This window comes from Ambystoma mexicanum, chromosome 12 (assembly GCF_040938575.1).
Source record: "Ambystoma mexicanum isolate Mex_15411 chromosome 12, UKY_AmexF1_1, whole genome shotgun sequence".
In the NCBI taxonomy this organism is placed as follows: Eukaryota; Metazoa; Chordata; class Amphibia; order Caudata; family Ambystomatidae; genus Ambystoma; species Ambystoma mexicanum.
The window spans coordinates 593312564-593332245 of NC_090936.1; the positions used below are offsets into that span (position 1 = coordinate 593312564).

Consider the following 19682-nt stretch of genomic DNA (forward strand, 5'->3'; position numbering starts at 1 on the left):
CAACAGCACAGAAATTGGTTTTCAACTTCAGAAAATGTTGTAAATCGAACAAGATACACAAAGGCAGAGGGCGTTTCCGTGCAGCCATGTAGTGACAAGAGGTGGTTACAGAAAGCAAGAAGAAACCAGGTATGCAGGACAATGCTAGCATCATGCTCTGCAGAAAGGCACAAATATGTGCAAATGTTATCAGGAAGCAACTTCTCGATCATCCACTGAGGAAAAGTGCCATGTGCCTGCTTACAACTTAATAAAATAAACAAGATATCCATTTGCTTTTAATATAAAGAGGTTTATTTTCCCAGAACTGGTTGTAGTTAGTTCAAAAGCAATGTACAACCTGCATGTCCTTTTTTCCCCCTGATGCTTACCTAAACTTTATATTTCAATATACATATATATATATAAAATGACAAGACCCATTCCAAAATCTCATTACATCGAGTAGCATTCATGCAATTACCTCCAATTCGCAACAGACCTTTTATCAATTGGTGTGGCTTGGCTCCGCCCCTCTCCCATGCCACCATGCTGCATGGAGGATCAATCATTTGACATGAAATCCCCCATCTTCTCCCTCCACCAGCAATCTTTATCACTCCCCACCCCTTTCCAGTATTCCAACCCTCTCTTGTTGATGGAGGATGTTCACCCAATAAACGCAGAGCCAGCGTGTAAAAAAGGGGGCACGCTACCTTCAATCGCATATCTTACTACATGGTTTAGTGATAATGTGATAGCAGCCTGACATTGTATCCCCAAGTGAGAAGTAAAACGGTCTGATGAAACCTTCATCTCTTAGTACCTACCCAGCAACGCACACCTGTCTATATGTTACATCCTGCAAAATTCTGGATTAAAAACTAATGCTTGTCCAAACCATTAAGTAATCTCAGTACAGCTGTGGGCTAGATGGACAACTCTTGCCAATTGTTGGAGCAGTCTGAAGGCAAGTAGGTTTATTTGTCATGACCGCATCAGAGAAACGTGAACAAACAAAAGAATGCTGGCTGTAAGCTCAGTCGGTCACCTCTCTGTTGCAAGACAGTAGGTGTGAAGGCTTACCAAAAAGCTGTGTCAATACTGATGGGGGGCCCGAGTTTCACCTCAATATTTATGGTCCTCATACCAGACAGACAAGAAGTGTTTGGTGCCTAGACAAGTGTTCTTTGGCAGTGAAATCAAGTTGGCTGCCACATTGGGAACGACAAGAACATGGGAGGTTGGAAAGCAAGGGAGCAGCCAGCAGGTTGCAAGCTGAAACCTGTGAGTGTAAGAGGGCTTGGCTCATCAATTTGGAGCTTCTGCCTCTCCAACTCTTGCTGTCCTTGCTACTCCTATCTTACAGAATGAGACACACTCTGTAATCTGGCAATAGGCCGTACAGGTTTTTACTGAGAAGGTCCTTGTACTTATGGAACTTCTCGGCCACCTACAAAGCAACCAAATGCCCAGACAGAGCCAAAGGGAATTCTTTTGATAGGCCGGCGATACCAAAGAACTGTAGGACAGACACAAACTAATGTCATGCTATATTTACTCCTGTTGGGAAATCTATTTTAAATGTCTGTTCACCTAAGTGAAGGATGGCAATGCTTGTACTGTTTCACAACTGGTGAGACGCAAACTAAAGAAGTAACAAGTCACCACGTAGGACTTATGGTAGCACTCCTAATGGATTGCCATCCCTGGTTACAAAAAGGTGTGCTTTAAGGAGAAGATTCCATTCATTATAGTTTTGCAAACAAGGGTACCTTTCTCTCTTGCGCCACAACAACAACCTCAGCCATTTCCCACACCTGTGGGAAGTAAATGTCCTACAAATACAGCTCATGTGTTGAAACAGGCACTGCTCCCCACATTAAAACCCAAAGGAGGGCAAACAGCAACAACCAATAAGCTCAGGGGCAGTGGAGAGGCGCGTTTAAAAAAGCAAAACACATTTAAAAAAAAAAAAAGAAAAAAAAAAATGAAATATGGGTTGGCGGGAGACTTAACGAAAGAAATCCCATAAATTAATTCCCTGGTCCCTAGTATGAGGAATGCTTAATATTAAAGAGCCTTTGGTTGTACATGATTTTTATAGAATGCGTGTAAGATTATATTACATACAGATAGATATCTATTTATAGATTTCTATCTTTTTTTCTTCGCTGCAGACGTGCTCCGATTTCTGGCAAGCCGAGGGCAAAATTAAACCCCATTTGCTTCGGTGCCCCGAACCCTAGGATTCCAGGAGCTGTCCGTTTTTTTTTTCTTTTTAGTTTCTTTAGAAAATGAGAGGGAGCAGGAGTTCTAGGCATCTCCATTTTTAATATTCCTTAGCTGCTCCTCCAGCAGTTCGATGCGCTCGTCCTGCTTCTTCACCAGCGTCTTTAGAGACTTCAGCTCCTCGAGGACTTCATCGATTCGGTCGCTGTCCTATTTACAGAAATAAGGAGAATGAGTCAATTTATATAAAACAGAGGGAGCAAGGAAAAGGTTAATTGGAAAAGAAAACTTGGAAGAGGGAATGCAATAGGAGCCCTGTTGGAGAGAGGAAGAGCTGGAGCAAGAAATTATGAAAGCCCATCTCATGGTGGAAAGGGTGGGAGAAAGACTAGGGAAATAGCTGAAGAAAATGCAGGATAGATGAGTAATAAAGGCATGAGGGACAGGATAAAAGGGAGAATAGTAAGCAGATGGGAAACAAGAAAAACAGTGAAAACAGGTGGGAGGATAAGGAGGGTTAAGAAGGGGGGAGGGGGGGGAATTAGTGCGGAAGGAGCAGAAGAACAACCGAGTGATAAAAAACAAGATGGCCAAGGAAGAGTAGAGAGGAAAGGATGAGGAGATAAAAAAGGAAAGGCGAACACAAGACAAGAGGAATAGGACTGCCATCCACGACTGGGTTCAATGAACACCCATTGGATGGAGAACATATTACATTACCCGTTCTTGCATCATGTGCCCTAAAAGACTCCACCTGGTGGGCTGAACACACAGGTAGATGAAGTACCTTTCAAATTGGACTTAGCAAGAATGTGGGGACGTCAATGAATGGCCTAATCTATACCCCATATCAGCACTAAGAAATGAAAAAGGTAATTATACTCGGCAGGTCTCGATAGGTCTGCCGCCTACATGTAGGATGGCGATAGTGCAACAGGAAAAAAAGTTATACTCTGAGCCAACCCCCCCCCCCCCTCCCCCATCTACATAATTTACTCACCTGAGGTGAAGTTGCTGGTGGGTTCCGGCCGCGTTATATGTACAGGCTATTTTGTTGCCCTAGTGAGGCTTCAGGCGCGCTGACCGCGCATTCTATTCAGACTGCATTCAAGGCGAGCAGCCGCCATCTTTTACGTCCGAAGGATTAGGTTTGCTCTTTTTGGATCAAGTGACCCAGATCTATCGTAGATTGCCTTATCCCAGCTATTATGCAACCCCAGGCTAGTTCCACTTGCTGTACTCCTTTAACAGCAAGGCATAGCACCAGCACTGGCCCTTTCCTTCACCTCAGAATTGCTCCCGAGATCACTGCTAGCCAGTGCTAGCACCTTTACTGTTCTGGGAAGGCAGCACCACGGATCCCCCCTTTTTCCAAAGCACATACAGGGGAGAAAGCAACCCTACTAGACCACTCATGCCTTGCGGAAGGCTTCAACTACCGATGCCCATATCGGCACGCCGAAACTTGTTTTCCATATTTGTTGTTCCCCACTTGCTCTGGAACCCTCAATGGGAACGTATCTACGATCTCCCCCTACACGTTGGCAGATAACGATAACAACTGCATGATCGATTAATATCTTTCTGTACTTACCAGGGTAATTTTTGAAACACCTTGATATCCCGAACTCTGTAGGAACAAATTGTTTCCTACTGTGACCTCTTTCCAATTAAACTGTTAAAATGTATCCTAAATGTTTTTAATGAAGATATCTAGTTTCATGTATCTATGTATATATTATAAATGCTTTGTTGAATGCTGTTTTCATTTAAATTCTTTTTCCTTTCCAATAATATTTGTTTATGTAATTTGTGTTAATGGTGATCTGATTTAAAAGTGTATTTAGTTTATTAAATTGTTGTACTCTACGACTTTTTCCTTTGGTTTTTTTCATGCGACTTTTTCAAGCACATTCCTTTTGCAAGTTTCTTTGGAGAGACAGTTGAAATAATTGACAGAAATGAGGACAATCGGAAGCGTGGGTACCTTGTTTGGTTCTTCTTTCTAAGTATATTCTGCCCCCTCCCACGCCTGCACATAGGGGCACCCCTATTGCTCGTACCAAAAAAAAAACTTCTTAGGAAACTGGCATCTTTGGCATCTTTTAGCTGAATATTCTAATTTGGTTGCATACAGGTGACAAATATTTCTTAACAGTCTGGGTACCTGTACACATAGGATGGGGATAGTGCAACAGGAAAAAAAGTTAATACTCCGAGCCAACCACCAGTTTTCCTCATCTGCATAATTTACTCACCTGAGGTGAAGTTGCTGGTGAGTTCCGGCCGCGTTATATGTACATGCTATTTTGTTGCCCCAGTGAGGCTTCAGGCATAAAAATCAAAAGATGCACCTGTCAATGTATAGCGCTGAAGCACTTTGATTCTTTATAATAACATTCTGTTTAAAAGTAATTGAAAGGATCTGTATTTTCAGAGAAGGACCACGGGTTTGACAAGTCATTTTAATTTGGTGAGCACTTTTTTCCGAAACGACCACATCACTTTGAAACACGGTCACTGAGACAAAAGAAATAATCTAATAGTGCCATCTTATGATTTATGTACAATTAATGCTGCCCTGTTCAAGCTAATGTATCGTACCGTTTCTACGTTTTTTGTGTGGGAAAGGTTCACATTGCAGATCCATATCACAATTAAAACAAATGTAAAAAAACTGCCATGAACATGAAGAGCAAGGAGTTTCAAACTATAGTTTGTTATTCTGGGCATTAAACATCCCTTAATCTTTATTGATTTCTGTGGCAGTGAGATACGCAGGGGGACAATTAGGAGCAGAAAGAAAACCAAATTCAGTAAACGGTCAATCAGGGATAAGCAACCACATGGCGCAGAATCTTGCCACCTCTTGGACTGGCACATTTTACTTTAAATTAGAGGAATGTTTCTCAGGAATATGTGCTTTATGGTAATCTAAACCATGTCAGATAGGGTGGGTCCTTACCAAAGGAAGGAGTAGCCAAGAAGCCACATTATACCAACAGGTTAAGCTAAGGTCCTCTGCCCTCCATTTCTCCGACAAGCCAAGGTGGAAACTAGGAGGAAAGAGTGAGCATTAATTGCCCAGTAATTGTCCTTCTGTGGTTTCTAGGTGCTTTGAATCACTTGCTTTGCATAGTCCATCAAGTGATTGATCCATTTTCTCTAAACTGAAAAAAGGCATTCCTGTCACACTATCCCTATTCTACGTTTACAGGTACACTTGATCCCTCATATGCCAACGTCCTCAATCACTGGTAAGTAATGCTTGCTTTCTCAGGCTTGTGAATATGCCGAGATTCACATGAGTTGCATAAATTAGCTAGCAGCACCCAAAGAAGGTGTTGAGTGAGCTGAAATTGCTTGGAAAACCTGCGAGTCTGCTCTCGCTTGTGTATCTACACCATTGTGTTGTATGAATGTGTGACTTGGGCTCCCTTTTGCAGCTTTTCAAATTGTATTGAACAGAATGTATGCAATGAAGGCTAGTGTTGCTCCCGTACTCCTTGTGTAGGGTGCTTCAGGACTGCAAGGAAGAGGTTTGTGTGCCAATGTGTAGCAGTTGTAAGCAATCAACAATCCACCTTGCAATAGTGGATTTAGTTACTGGGTATCCCTCTCTTCCTGATGCAAAAGACTCAAAGAACTGACCTGTTTTACACAGGGCTTTTGTTTAGCTTAGATTTATGCACTTTGTGCAACAAGCGTGTGCAGTGCTCTTACTCAGTCCTGTGAACTGTGCAAAGATTATTGAGATCGGTAGACATGACATTTTCAATGAGAATCGTGGATGCTCTAAAAACGTTGCGTTTGTGAATTTTGATAAAAGGTCTACTGAACACGCCTGAAGCCTGCATACCCTTCCGATAGACATTATGGCAGTGACGAAGGCTACATTGTATGCAAGTTCTTTAAGATAAGCTTTATGTATCGGTTTATTAAATGGGGGTCCCATTAGCCTATGAAGAAACATTAAAATGCCATTCAGGTGGGGTGGGGGCACGACTGGTTGATAAATGCGTTTCACTCCTTCCATAAAGGCCTTGACACTGCCACCTTCCACCATGGTACCTGTTGCGAGATGGTGCATGCCGCTGGTGTGGCAAAGTGTACTTTAAGTGGGTTGTATACTAGCCTGAGTCAAGGAGATAAAGCAGGTAAGTTACAAAGTCTGTACATTAACAATCAACAGGATCGATTACAAACCCCTACCACTTCTTGAACTACCAGTGTCTTGCGTTTGGTTTCCTTGTGGTGCATATCATTTCCACACATTGCTGCAGCAGGTGCAAATGACCAAACTATGACCTCATGAGCCAGGCTGCCAAGTATGTAGCTTGTGGATTTGGGTGTGTTATATGCAGATGGTTTGTGTTACAAAGTTGTGTACTGGCACAACTTGATTGGCGAGTACACTGACATGCGAGGGAGGTGGAGCTACCATGTCAGTCTTGCCCATGCTGAGCAATGGAGTATGAGGGTCAAGTTTGTATGTGGTAGCTGGTGAATTATGCTGTGAAGCCACCCTTGGGGGCGGGGAGTGTATGCAAATAGCATATACCAGTTTATCTATAGTGGGTCGGCGAGGGACTCCTGCTATGGAACCCTGGATGGGAATTTTGCAATTTCTTTTGTAACAAATGTCTAATACTTGATCAACTCCTGCTATGAAAATCTCAGACCATCTTTGTATTGGGCTCCCATTCCTGTTACTGAACAAAGACTCTGTTTAGGATGTCTGCGTGGCAATTATGTACCTCAAGCAAATGCTGTGCCTTGTGATAGATGAACAAGTTACTTCTTACCTTGTAACGTTCTTTCGACGGGATGTTCCTCCAACGTATTCCTTATCTTTGATAATACGTTTCCAGCTTGCTGGCCTTGGAAATTTTTTCTGTAGAGGGCGCTGCGCGTCGACGTCCGCCGAGTCGATGGCCACCGTATCGGCGCTGACGTCATCATGCCCATAAATAGCCACACGCTGCGTCCGTTGCTCAGTTCAGTTTTGTAGCATAAGAAAAGTCATGCCTGAATTGGTTATTGACCTTGAAGGAGCGCAAGCTGCAACCACAAGGGAAGTACTACTGCGGGGATGGTTGGGAGGGGCGATAAGGAATACGTCGGAGGAACATCCCATCGAAAGAACGTTACAAGGTAAGAAGTAAAAGAAGTAACTTGTTCTTCGAAGGGATTGTGTCCTCCGACGTATTCCTTATCTTTGATAGACTCCCATAGCAGTGGCATGTAATTGGAGGTGGGAGTGAGAATGTTACGTATCCCTTTAGGGATGGGCCGAATGTAATATGGCCTTGCCAAATCTGGTCTCTTGAGTAGTGGAGGAATCCAGATTGTAAAATTTTGTGAATGTATGTGCGGACGACCATGTGGCAGCCGCACATATGTCTCGGACCGGTACCCATCTTTGGAGAGCCGAAGAGGCTACGATACCCCTCGTTGAATGAGCCCTGAGATTTTGGGGTGGCTCTTTCCCTGCCAGTTTGTAACATTCCAGAAAAGCCAAAATAATACACCTGGAGGCTTCACCTGCAGGACAACTTTGTCCTTGTGGAAGATTGTATGTGGGGGTTTACAGGAGAGAGCTTGTAGCTCGCTCACCCTCCTAGCAGATGTTAGTGCTACCAATAGGACAGTTTTAAGCATGAGAAATCTCAGCGCACAAGAGTGAAGTGGTTCGAATGGAGTGCCCATTAGGAAGTTTAAGACTAAATTTAAGTCCCATAAGGGAACCTGGAATGGTCTTGGAGGATAAACATTAGTTAATCCCTTGAGAAATTGTACCACTAGAGGAAGTTTGAAATACGATGGTTCCTCCGCAGTGCGCTTGAAGATGGAAAGCGCTGCAAGATAGCCTTTTACCGTGCCAACTTGAAGGCCTGAGTTTGCCAAGTAGAGTAGAAACGATAACACTGTTGGTGTACCACATGAAAAAGGGTCGATATTCTCTTCCCTACACCAGCTGCAAAATTTGTTCAGACGGCAGCGGTATAAAGACTTTGTTGCTGGCCTTCTGGCCGAAAGCAACACCTCCATGACGTCATCAGGGAGATCCCAATCCTTGTACCTCACCCTTTCAGAAGCCAAGCGTGAAGGTTGAGGGTTCTGGTGTCTGGATGGAGAACCTGACCTCCCTTCTGCGAGAGAAGATTCTCTTTGAGTGGAAGACGGATTGGAGGGCAGATGGACATATCTAGAAGGTCCGGGTACCACGTTCTCCTGGCCCAGTCCGGGGCAATTAGGATCATGGTTTTCCGGAATCTTCTCAACCTCCTGATCATTTGCGGAATAACAGGGACTGGTGGAAACACGTAAAGGAGTGGAAACTCCCAGTCCACTACGAACGCGTCCCCCAGAGCTCCTCTCGGGGGAAATTCCCTTGAACAGAACAGATCGCACTTCCTGTTGGTGCTTGTGGCAAACAGAGCCACCTGAGGGGTTCCCCAAAGGGCGAAGATCTCTTGAAGGACTTCCTGAGCTAGCTCCCACTCGTGGGAGACTGTGCTCTGCCTGCTCAGAGCGTCCGCTGTCAAGTTCTTCTCTCCGGCTAGGTGGACTGCCGATAGAGATTCCTTCTTGGATTGCCCAAAACCAGAGCTGCATCGCCTCTCTGCACAGTGGCAGTGATCCTACGCCTCCTCTCTTGTTGAGGTAGTGCATGGCCACCGTGTTGTCTGTCATTATCAGGACATTTCTCCCCTGTATTGATGGCAGGAAAGCTTTCAGCGCTAGTCTGATCACTCTCAGCTCCAATAGGTTGATGTGTAGTCTGGACTCCGATGGAGACCAACGACCACTGATGGTCAAATCGTTGGCATGGGCTCCCCACCCCGTGAGTGAGGCGTCTGTGACTACTGTTATCTCCGGACATGGTTGCCAAAACAGTTCTCCTTTCAAGATGTTCTCTGGATAGGCCCACCATTGAAGGTCGCGGGCTATCTTGTCTGGAATCCAGAGGAGATCTGTCATTCTCCCTGAGAATTGCGACCACTGACTTCTCAGTGCCCACTGAAGAGATCTCATTCTCAGGCGAGCCTCTGGCACAAGGAAGATGCAGGATGCCATGAGGCCTAGCAACCTCAAAAAGTCGAAGGCTGGGAGACGTTGGGCATTTTGAAACTTGGTGACCCTCTGTAGAATATCTTGAGCCCTCACCTCTGGCGGCGAGGCTTTTCCCAGGGAAGTGTCCAGGACCGCTCCAAAGAACTGGAGTCTCTGTGATGGTATCATCTGTGACTTATTAAATAGAGGGAGAAGCCCAGTTTGTGAAGGAAGTGGCAGACATAATCTAGCTGGGCCTGGGCCTGTTCCGGAGATACAGCCCTGATCAGCCAATCGTCCAGGTAGGGGTAGACGTGGATCCCTTCCCTCCTTAGACTCGCCGCCACTACCGACATCAGCTTGGTGAAGACCCTCGGGGCGGAGGTCAGCCCAAATGGCAGAACTCGAAATTGATGAGTTGCCAATTGCGAACCTCAGGTATTTCCTGTGTTTGAGATGGATTGGCACATGGAAATAAGCATCCTGAAGGTCCAGAGATACCATCCAGTCCTGGAGCTGTAGGGCCTGACGGATCAGAGAGAGTTACCATCTTGAACTTGTCCTTCCTGAGGAACTTGTTCAATTCTCTTAAGAAGGGGGGGGGGAAAGAGTACCAGCCCTTGTTCCTGTCCGCTACAGGTACCGGTTCTATGGAACCTTTCTCTAGCAGGTCTATAATTTCCTGCTAGAGGAGCAGATCTGGAACTTTTAGAGAGCTGTTCCCTGGTGGATGACTGAGGAATGTGTAGAAAGGGTAGGCAGTAACCCTGGGCAACTGTCTCCAATGCCCAAGCATCTGAAGTTATAGCCTGCCATTCCGTCAGATGGTGAGTTAACCTGCCCCCTACAGGTGTATTGTGTGGGAAGGCCTCAGAGTGTTTTGGGGGCGGCTGATGCAGATGCCGAGGGTAAAGAGGCACCTGCTGCTGCTGCGGCGGCCTTAGTACTTTTGACCCGTCCACCTCGGGTGGATCTCCTTTGGCCTCTTTGAGCCGGCTGTCCTCTGCCTTTCCCGAATGTGGAATAATACCGAAAGGACTTTCCTCTCCCAGAGGTTCCTGAGGGGTGAAAAGGAGTTTGGCGGATAGCAGCTCCTAAAGATTTTGCTGCTGCTTTAGAAGTCTGCAACTTTTCCAGACTGTCATCAGCCTTTTTCCCGAATAGTGAAGAGCCGTCAAAGGGCATATTCAAATGTCTGGCCTGTACATCTGGAGCAAAGCCAGACTTTCGCAACCACACATGCCGGCTGATTGTTGTACTTGCCGCCATGGCCCTGCTGATACGGTCAGCAGAATCGATGCCAGTTTGAAGTGATTCGCACATGGCATCTTTGCCATCTTTAATAATGTTGAGGAAGGCTTCCTTTTCCTCTCCTTCGGGTATGCAGTCAGCCGCTGATGAAGCACACTCCCATAGTGTGCGACTGAACCTGGCGAGCGTACAGGTGGCGTTGATGGACTTCAACGCCATACTACAAGCAGAGAAGACTTTCTTCACCATAGAATCGTACCTCTTGTCATCTCGATCCTGTGGGATAGTAGGGTAAGCGGTCCTACTGCTAGATGAAGTTGCCGCTTGAACCACCAGGCTCTCTGGAGTCGGGTGTTTTGATAAGTATTCAGGGTCAGCAGCCGCAAACCTATACCTGGCTGACAATCTTTTATTGACCGCAGGGATAACTTCAGGAGTTTCCCAATTAGATGTAATTTTCCTTTGTAAGGCTGCATGGAAAGGTCCTCCTGTGGACCTTTGTCTAATATGTCTGCTAGGTCATCCTGTTGAAAAACAGGTGAAGGCGCAGACCAACCCATAAATTCAATAATTCTTGCCATAAGGGTTCTGTAGGGTGTTTCGGCATGTTCCCCTGGGTCTGGTTTAACAAATTCCACTTCTGGGGAAGTGTCCAGCCCACTTACCTCATGTAGTGACTCCTGTAGGTCCTTCAGCCTTCTTTCCTCAGAGGTGAAATCCTCTGAAATAGGCAGCGTGGTCCTCTGTAACCCAAATGTTTCCTCGTCAGAATCTTCCCCCTCTTCATAAATCGAAGATAGACCAGGGTACTCTGACCTCTGAAATGGTGTAAAACCCATCGCTAAGGCAGAAGGAGCCAAACTCGTCATTACTGGGCGAGAAAACGTCGATGTCGTCGACGCCGATGTGACAGGCTTCGAAGGCGCCGAGAGCGGCGTCGAAAAAACTGGAAGGGGTCTCAAAGAACTCGAGAGGATCGGGATCCTACTCAAGGACATCGACGACGGTCTCGGCGTCGTGCCGGAGGCCCTTGGAATCAACGTTGGCTGTGGAGTGGCCTTGGTCTTCTCTTTCATCGGCGTCGAAGATGGCGTCGAGTCAATCGACCGATGCGTCGAGGAACCCTTCAACAATGGCGTCGATGGCGCTGATCCGTGCGTCGAAGGAATCTTCGACGACGGCGAAGATGGTGCCTTCTTACCCGATGGCTCGTGGCGCTCTCGGGTGGAATGTTTCGCCAGGTGCTGCGACTCCCGGCGTTTTGATTTTTTGGGTTTTTCACCCGGGGTATCACCCTCAGCTGTCTTCGAGGGGGTTGAGGCCGCGTTCTCGAAGACGCTTAACATTTTCTTTCTGAATTCCTCCCACTCAGCTTGAGAGCTGTGTTTAGTGGGACAGGAGACCCTTTCTGGGGACACAGAAGACGACGAGGAAGGGGATCTTCGACATCTCTTTTTTGAGTGTCTTGATCTTGACGAATGGTGGGAGCTACTTCAAGATCTAGAATGGGAATGTTTGACGGCGAGGAGACGAATGCCTTGACTCAGCCAAAGAAACCTTCGAGGAGGTTTTGACTGACTTACCTCTCTCGAGCTTCCCCTTGCGCTCCTTCAAGGCTTTCGCCGTCATGGACATGCAGTCCTCACACTCCGAACAATGGTGCTCGGATCCCAAGCACCACAAGCAGATCCTGTGTGAATCCGTTATCAAAATTTTTTTACTGCAGTCTCGACATTTCTTGAAGCCGGATCACAGCGTCGTCGGTTCCGATGAAGATGCCATCGAGAACAAGCAGGTATTATTCGAGTAGATATAGTAGTTATCCTGATTGAACTGAGCAACGACGTTCCGAGGCCCCACGAAGCGCGTAAAAACAGAACTGAGCAACGGACGCATCTCGTGGCTATTTATGGGCATGATGACGTCGGCGCCGATACGGTGGCCGTCGAGGGACATCGACTCAGCAGACGTCGACGCGCAGCGCCCTCTACAGAAAAAAATTCCGAGGCCAGCAAGCTGGAAACGTATTATCAAAGATAAGGAATATATCGGAGGACACAATCCCTTCGAAGTGTTGGTTTATGCACCATTGCCATTTAAGCTAGGCGAGAAGTGACAATGCTCTCCCTTTTGGTTTATGTAAAACATGGCAATTGTGCGGTCGTTGTTGATGAGAACCTTCATCTCTGGAAGAAGCATTTGAAATGTGAATAGAGCCATTGTTATTGCTTGCAGTTTCAACAAGTTTATGCGTTGACTTTCTTGCAGAGTTAGCCATCTGCCTTGTGCTTTGAGAACTTGGCAGTGCGCCCCAAACCGAGTTTGCTATGCATCTGCTGTAATGGTGACCTGCACTGGCGCAATTACGAAAGTCTTTTCCTTCAACATATTTGTATTCTATCACCAATTTGGTGCTTTTGCCACCTTTTGATATATTATAACTAGATTGTTCCATTATCATGATGCTTTCAATCATTGGCCCATGAGCGGCTGTTGGACTCGGTGCATATCTAGGCATGCAAACGGGATGAGGAGCACCAATGAGGCTATAATCCCTAGGAGTACCATTACTTTTTGTACCATTAAACAGCCCAAAGGATAACAAGGAAGATGAGCCTGAAGAGCTAGTCTTTATTTTGAGGGAGAAGGCATTGCTCTCTGTATCCAGTATGGCTCCAATAACTTTTTGGCTTGGCTTGGAATGAGGCTGGAATTTTGTTCATTAGTGGAGAAACCCAGCTGGTGAAGGCGACTAATGGTTTGTTTGCTCTTGTAGCACAACCTGGTGCTTCCCCTGTCATGAGCAAATTGTCTAAGTAAGGGTACAAAGGGATGTTTTGAAGATGCAGATGCTGTGCCAGTACCTTTGTGCACACAGGAGGCGCCAATGCAATCCCAAAAGAAAGCACCTTAAACTCTAATTCGCGTGTGGTTCACCTTGAATCTTCGGTACCTGGAATGGTCTGGAAACATTAGCAACACTGGACACGAAAGTTGCATACTTTCATGTTTCACTAAGTCTCCCTTTTGCAAGAACTGAATTACCTCTTGTAAAGTGGTCATTCTGAATCGTTGTGGTTTTGCAAAATTGTTTGCACAGTGCATATCTTGTACTGGTCGCTTGGTTTTGTCTTGGAGTACAAAGAAAGAGAATAGAAACCCTTTTTTCTGTCCTTTTGGCTGGTTGATGGCTCCCTTCTCCGGAAGCATTTATACTTCATCCTATAGCAGTAAGATATGTTGTTTGTGCATCTTTCTGTTGTGTGGTTTTCCCATAAGATCAAAGCAGTAACCTTCCCCAATTTAACTCCTCACCCATTTGTCTGTGGTGATCCTCCTCCCATGCACAAATAAATTATGTTACTCTTCTTCCTACTGGAGTGACATGGGGCATGCACATTAAAGTTAGTGTTTTGAGGAAGAAGCGGACTCCCTACACGTTTGGCATCCACCTCATCCACGACCATGCCGCTGCAGTTGTTGCAGTATGGAATACGAGAATGGGTGGCTACCGAAGCCTGCATTCCACCCTCAATAGGAAGGATGTGCATACTGCATGGATAATGGTTAAATAGGTTTTGCTCGAAAAGTGTGCACATTCGAGGACACCCCACCTGTGCTGGTAAAGCCTACTGGTGATCTGACCCATTAAATTCAGGGTGTCATGCTCTCTCTTTGGCTCATCCTCCACTTTTCCAAAGAGCTGGGAATTCTCAAGTTGCTTATCCAGCAGACTCGCTTTTACCTCCAGTTTAAAACCTTCTAGGCAAGTCAGCCTAATGCCTCAGAGTCAAAGTTCCAGGTAAGTACCTGCGCAGGAAGCAGAATGTCTACAAAGTTCCCTTTGAACAAGCATTGGCAAAGCCAATAGGTGGGATAAAGCAAAGAATAAAAGCATTTGTGAGTTTAAAAGAAAAGTGGTCGTTTTGAGAGGTACTTACCAATCCCACCACACTAAAGATTATATCCTGGGGGATAGGGTGGAATCCTTGGCCAGAACTCAATCACTGTTAGGAAAGTTCTTGCTTTAGCAACTTTCCCTCCACGTTTATGGACCCCAAACGTTTTGCTTGCATTTATTAATCAGACCAGGCCTAACAACCTCTTAACCAGGCATGGGAGGTTTAAAGAGTGCACTTCACACTCATAAAATGGCGAGGGGCGTCGGCATGAAAAAGGTAAGCAAGCTCAGAATTGATGGGAACACTTTCACCATTGGTCCAGTCAATGAAGGTCCAGGGTTTGCAGGTGCAGTGGGTTAGGTTGGCATCTAGATCAGGTCAGGCTTGAAGGCAGTTCTGCGCTCAGATGGAGAGCTAAAATGTCTTCCAGCACGCCAGGCCCAGCACCTTCAGGCAGCAGCCAGTGTGTTACCAGTTAGGACAGTTTTTTCATGGCCCAACCTTTCCTCCATATTTTAAGAACCCCCACAGCTGTTGCCGTTACACCTTGTCCCGACTTTTTAGATTGAAGTGAAGCTTTTAGCTTCACTCCACTGGCCTTTTGCTCCATGTTTATGGGGTAGCTGACTAGTCCTTCAGACTGCCAGTACTGGGAAACCATGATTTACTTTTTCTTTTTACAGGTTATCCGTCTTGGGTAACTTTCATATTGAATAAGGCATCTTCCAATGAAGTGCAAAGGGGATCATTTTGTATCACCCTAGACCTACACTCAAAGGATTTTTGGTTACTTTTAAATGTGCCTAATGACAAGCTGGTGGCAGCAGTTACATTTTTACTGTATTTTTAATTCTCGCGCGTTTGGCTACTAACTGTGGCTAGTGTCCCAACATGGCTGTGCCACAAGGCTTTTCGCGTGTTCTTTGGTCACCTTTTTCTTTGGTCTCCTTCCTGCCTTGCCAGGTCAGGAATTTCTTTATGGTCATGCATTTGACCAGTAAAACAGTGCTTTTCGTGGGCTCGTGCAGGCCATGTGTGTTAGCCAGGAAGTGGGCTAGGACTGGACCACTGTTGGGGTGTGTGTGTGGGGCAGATCTTGCTATTGGCTGGGATGTTTCTGCACTCACCTGAATTTAGGTTAAGAGGAGCCCTGCAGAAATTCCAACAGATCTGAAGAGGACCCAAGCATCCTGTGAAGCTGTACAGACAAAGGAAGACCCGTGGACTGATCATGAGTCCTGGTGACCAAATCTTGCTGCTGAAATCTTGCTGCTGTCCCGGTGGAGCCCTGTTTGGCTACTGATCTCAGAATTGGCAGGTGGAACAACCAGTCTAAACGTCTTCTTGTGGCCCTCCAGTTTGGGGTCTTTGAAAGTGTCCCAGGGCGATCCAGTGAGCGGACCAACTCCAGTTTGGGCTACTGCGATAGAAGTGTCACCATTCCGCGTTTTGACTTGGAACTTTAGGGGTCTTCAGCATGTCCTGCAAGTAGCCTTCCTGCGAGATATCAGCATCTAAACATAAACAGGTTGTGGGATAGAAAGCTTTATTCGACCGCAACAACTGCTGTCGCCATGCAAAGTAACAATCGCTGAAACTGTCCATCCACAGTCTGCTAATGTTTTCATAAAGGTTCTATATCAGTGCCTGCTGCATTTATCCACTGGAAAGGGATGTATTCTACTCCTGGACCCGACCGGAACTTCACTTGCACCTGCAGATCCTGGGTATCTGCTACTGGGTCCAAAGGTGGGAAAACCTACCTCCAGCAATCCTCCTTCAACCTGCCAAGTCTGAGGGAAAGAAATCGGAGTACACGTGGTGAGTAGTAACAATACTCACTGGTGTCCCCATCTCCAAGGTTTCTGAAGAACTCAGATTTGTTTTTACCATACCTTGGCTCTGCAACACTTGATGCAAACACCCTCCAAAAGCTACAAAAACATTTTACTAATCAGTAAACCCCTTGGACAACCTTTTGGAACAATCCTCACATAAAAAACTTTGTGAACTTTAGGGCACAAGACCCAATTCAACTTAGGGTTGGACTTAAGTTAGGGATACTATTCCTGTGGACTGTTAGTGCTATAACCAATGACTTCCCTTTCCAGGTATTGTGGGGGTGAATTGCTTATTCTGCACTGAATAACTGACTGCATGTATGTATGTTTTAGATTAGTAATATTGTGCGATAGTATTACCTGGTCAGGGTCATTTTTATAGTGTGTTCATTGGCCAATAATAAATATAGCAGTTTTATTCTTACTAAGTGTAATCCTCAACTGCTTCACTGTGTGGACTGTTGGGGGAGTTTTCTAAAGTCTACTTGAGGTAAGACTTTATAAAACTATCCCTTGACATACAGGTCCCAAAGTCTGTCCTACCCAAAGTATCTTGGTAGAATGGCAGAGCCGCCAGGCTTATCATAGAAGGAAGATGTGAGCTGTAGGCAAGTACACTGAACCCAGTCAATACACTAGTCCAAAGAAACTCTTACACAAGAAATGTTATATTTAAAATATACATATATTCTTATTTACGCAAAGAAGATAGATAAATACTTATTTCACTAACCAACACACACAGGAACTCTGAATACTTCTCTGAGGCAATTACATCAATAGCAGTTGCTTGTGGTTACAATTGTTACAGAGTTTGACACGAATGACAGTTCTACCGCATTATCGGTACTACTGCGCACTCATATTGCTTGACAAAACGGTAATTGTATTTAGTTAGCATAAAAAAGGTTTGTTGGACACAGTAGAAAAAACGGTCTACTGATACTTTTGGGAGATTCTGATGCTTCTCAAGTCCAAAACTATACGAAAAGTCAGTGTAGGAGCGAAGCCAAAGTCTCACGAAGTGGCAGAATAAGCAAAGTTCCTCTGGATACTTTCAGTCATCAGAAAAAGATGTTCCGCAATAGAACACTAGTTGGGAGGACCCTGCAAAGGACTCCCTAAAAGGACACAACCCGACAAGCCTGGACCAGAGGTATGGGCAGACACCCAAATGCCTATTCATGCACTCCAGTCACACTAGAGCGACTCTTTGGCTCAAGGTAACTTCTACCTTTAGCCCCACACTACAGTAAATTCAGCTGGATTCTCTCCTGTGCAGCAGCGACGGACCCGGCCTCTGGATTCCTCAGTCTGGTGACGAGAGGACAGACTCTGTATGGGAGGGTCACAGCAGCAGTTGCGAGAGAAGACCCTCAGCAAGGATGTCTTTGGTATACTGTTCCAGTCTGCGGTTTTAGCGCCTTTTTATCAGCTCCAAACAAAGGACGGTTACAGCCCGGTCAAACTTCGATTCTGAAGTCCTGCACTCTGGTGAGGTGACTCAATCATGCCTGTGGAGGTCCAGCTGGAGCGCACCAAATTTCTGGGCAGATTTGCCCACGCCAAGACATTGCACTGCCAATTGTTTGGAGGTCTCCTGGTATTTGCGGTCTGCAGCTCTGGAAAGTCACAGCACCTGGGGAGAGGCCTCAATTGGTAGTTTGACTTGAGGCTAATTGGCCCCACCAGCCAAAAGGAAGTAGTTATCTTCAGAGCTCCTCTGTCGATTAGAAAACGGGGTCGGGACAGCAGTTGTCACTTCACGGGTAGTTTGGTCCCTTTGTTCCTATGTCTTTGGTGGGCTTCAGGACTAAAGACCGCCTCTGGAGCCAGAGTGTCTGGGGTGGGCAGGAAGTGAGGGAGGTGCCCGAAACTCCCTGTGCTTTGTCTCCTAGGACACCCAAATGCACTCTGGCGTGATTGGCTGGCTGACTGTCCGGCAAGGATAGCCAACCTGCTGGGTCAGTGGCAGCTAGGCTGAAATGAATGGGAGGAAACTGGATAAAAGGCGGGTCTCTTGACTTGGAAGGCAGAGTCGACCATTGGAACGAAAGAACCGAAGACGAGCTGGAAGAGGACAGCTGCTGAAACTCCTGGACCGTTGGTTTACCCGGTGAAGCCCTGCTGCAGGTCCGAATCGCCAAGTTCATCTCGACAGAGAAGCCCTTAAAGGACGACTTCTCCCTTTGAGTTGGTGGAACCAATCACCTCGTAAGCTACCTGGATACCATTCTCAGAGCTGGTTGCATTATCCTCAGAGTGCGGCAGAAAAACCGAATAGCCAGGGAGAGGGACACCAGTTTGTCTGCTTGTCTACAGCTACCAGAATTGAAGATTTGCCTTTGCCAGCTTTTTGACCAGTCCCAGTGCAGGAGAGTCCCCTGACGTCCTCCCTCTTGTCCCCATGACTGAGGCTCAGGAACAGCGAGATCTTCAGGAACTGCCAGGAACAGACGTCTTCAGCTGCATCTTTTTCTTCATTGTAAGGTATTGTGAAAACCCGACCGAGAGAACTTACCTCTCACTGCGAAAGTGCTTGAAACTTTGGCAACTTGCAGGCCGAGTTAGCTTGTGACCCAACATATGAACCTCTCTTTTACAAACTACTTCTGAGAACTTCGGCAAAGACTTTTCCGTTTAACTACCAGATCTGCCTATCCTATACAAGACTTTAGTCCATTGACTTTGGCCTAACCTATTGCATTGAATTGACTCCTCTGGCGAACTCAAACTATTTGCACTGTTGAAGAATAACGAATATCCTTTTTATTAACCTATGCCATTTCGCTCCTCCTTCAAATGCTCTGAATGCCATTTTGCTCCTCCTTCAAAGTAGTTTAAATGCCTCAGAACCTGACAGTGTGAAGTATTGAAGTATATTTTTGTGCGATAGATTGCCTTCTTCTAGTGAATGTTTTATAACTGACAAATAAATGTTTTACCAAGAAACCTTGAGTGTAAGAGTTTGTTTGAATGCTTGTAATCCTAGACCTCTAACATCCTTACAGCTCACATTCCCCTCTTGAGAAGTCTGGCTGCTCAGCAACGCTACCACAAAACTGTGTGGTACAGACTTATACCAACGGTCGGTTTTGCTTACACCTGTGTTCCTAGTTGTGTGTAGTGGTCCCAAAGGGTATTGCATACAAACTTTGCCTAACACAGAGTCCGAGATGGAGCTTTCAACACAGGTCCACTGCTCCAGGACTTCTGGGATGGGCTTGGGGTATTAGCTGTCAGTTGACCGCATCCCCGTTCTAGGGTCCTGGTTCCACAGACCTTGCGATCGCTGTCGTAGCTTCCTTGTCCTTCAGTAAGACTGCAGAGTCTCATACCTCCTCCACTTCTGAAGTTTGCCACCAGAACCTCACAGGTCTCTCGCTAGGGGATGCCCTTCTCCTTAAATATTGTAACAATA

General features: G+C 46.0%; 1 protein-coding gene across 1 annotated transcript in view; it reads right to left on the reverse strand.

The window, feature by feature from the left end:
* Window positions 1–271: 271 nt before the first annotated feature.
* CORO1B (coronin 1B) overlaps window positions 272–19682 on the reverse strand; it is a 261148-nt gene continuing 241737 nt past the window's right edge. Inside the window, exon 11 of the mRNA XM_069628964.1 lies at window positions 272–2421. Within this exon, the coding sequence (XP_069485065.1) occupies window positions 2296–2421 (126 nt within the window). The 3' untranslated portion in view covers window positions 272–2295. The remainder of the gene's footprint in view (window positions 2422–19682) is intronic.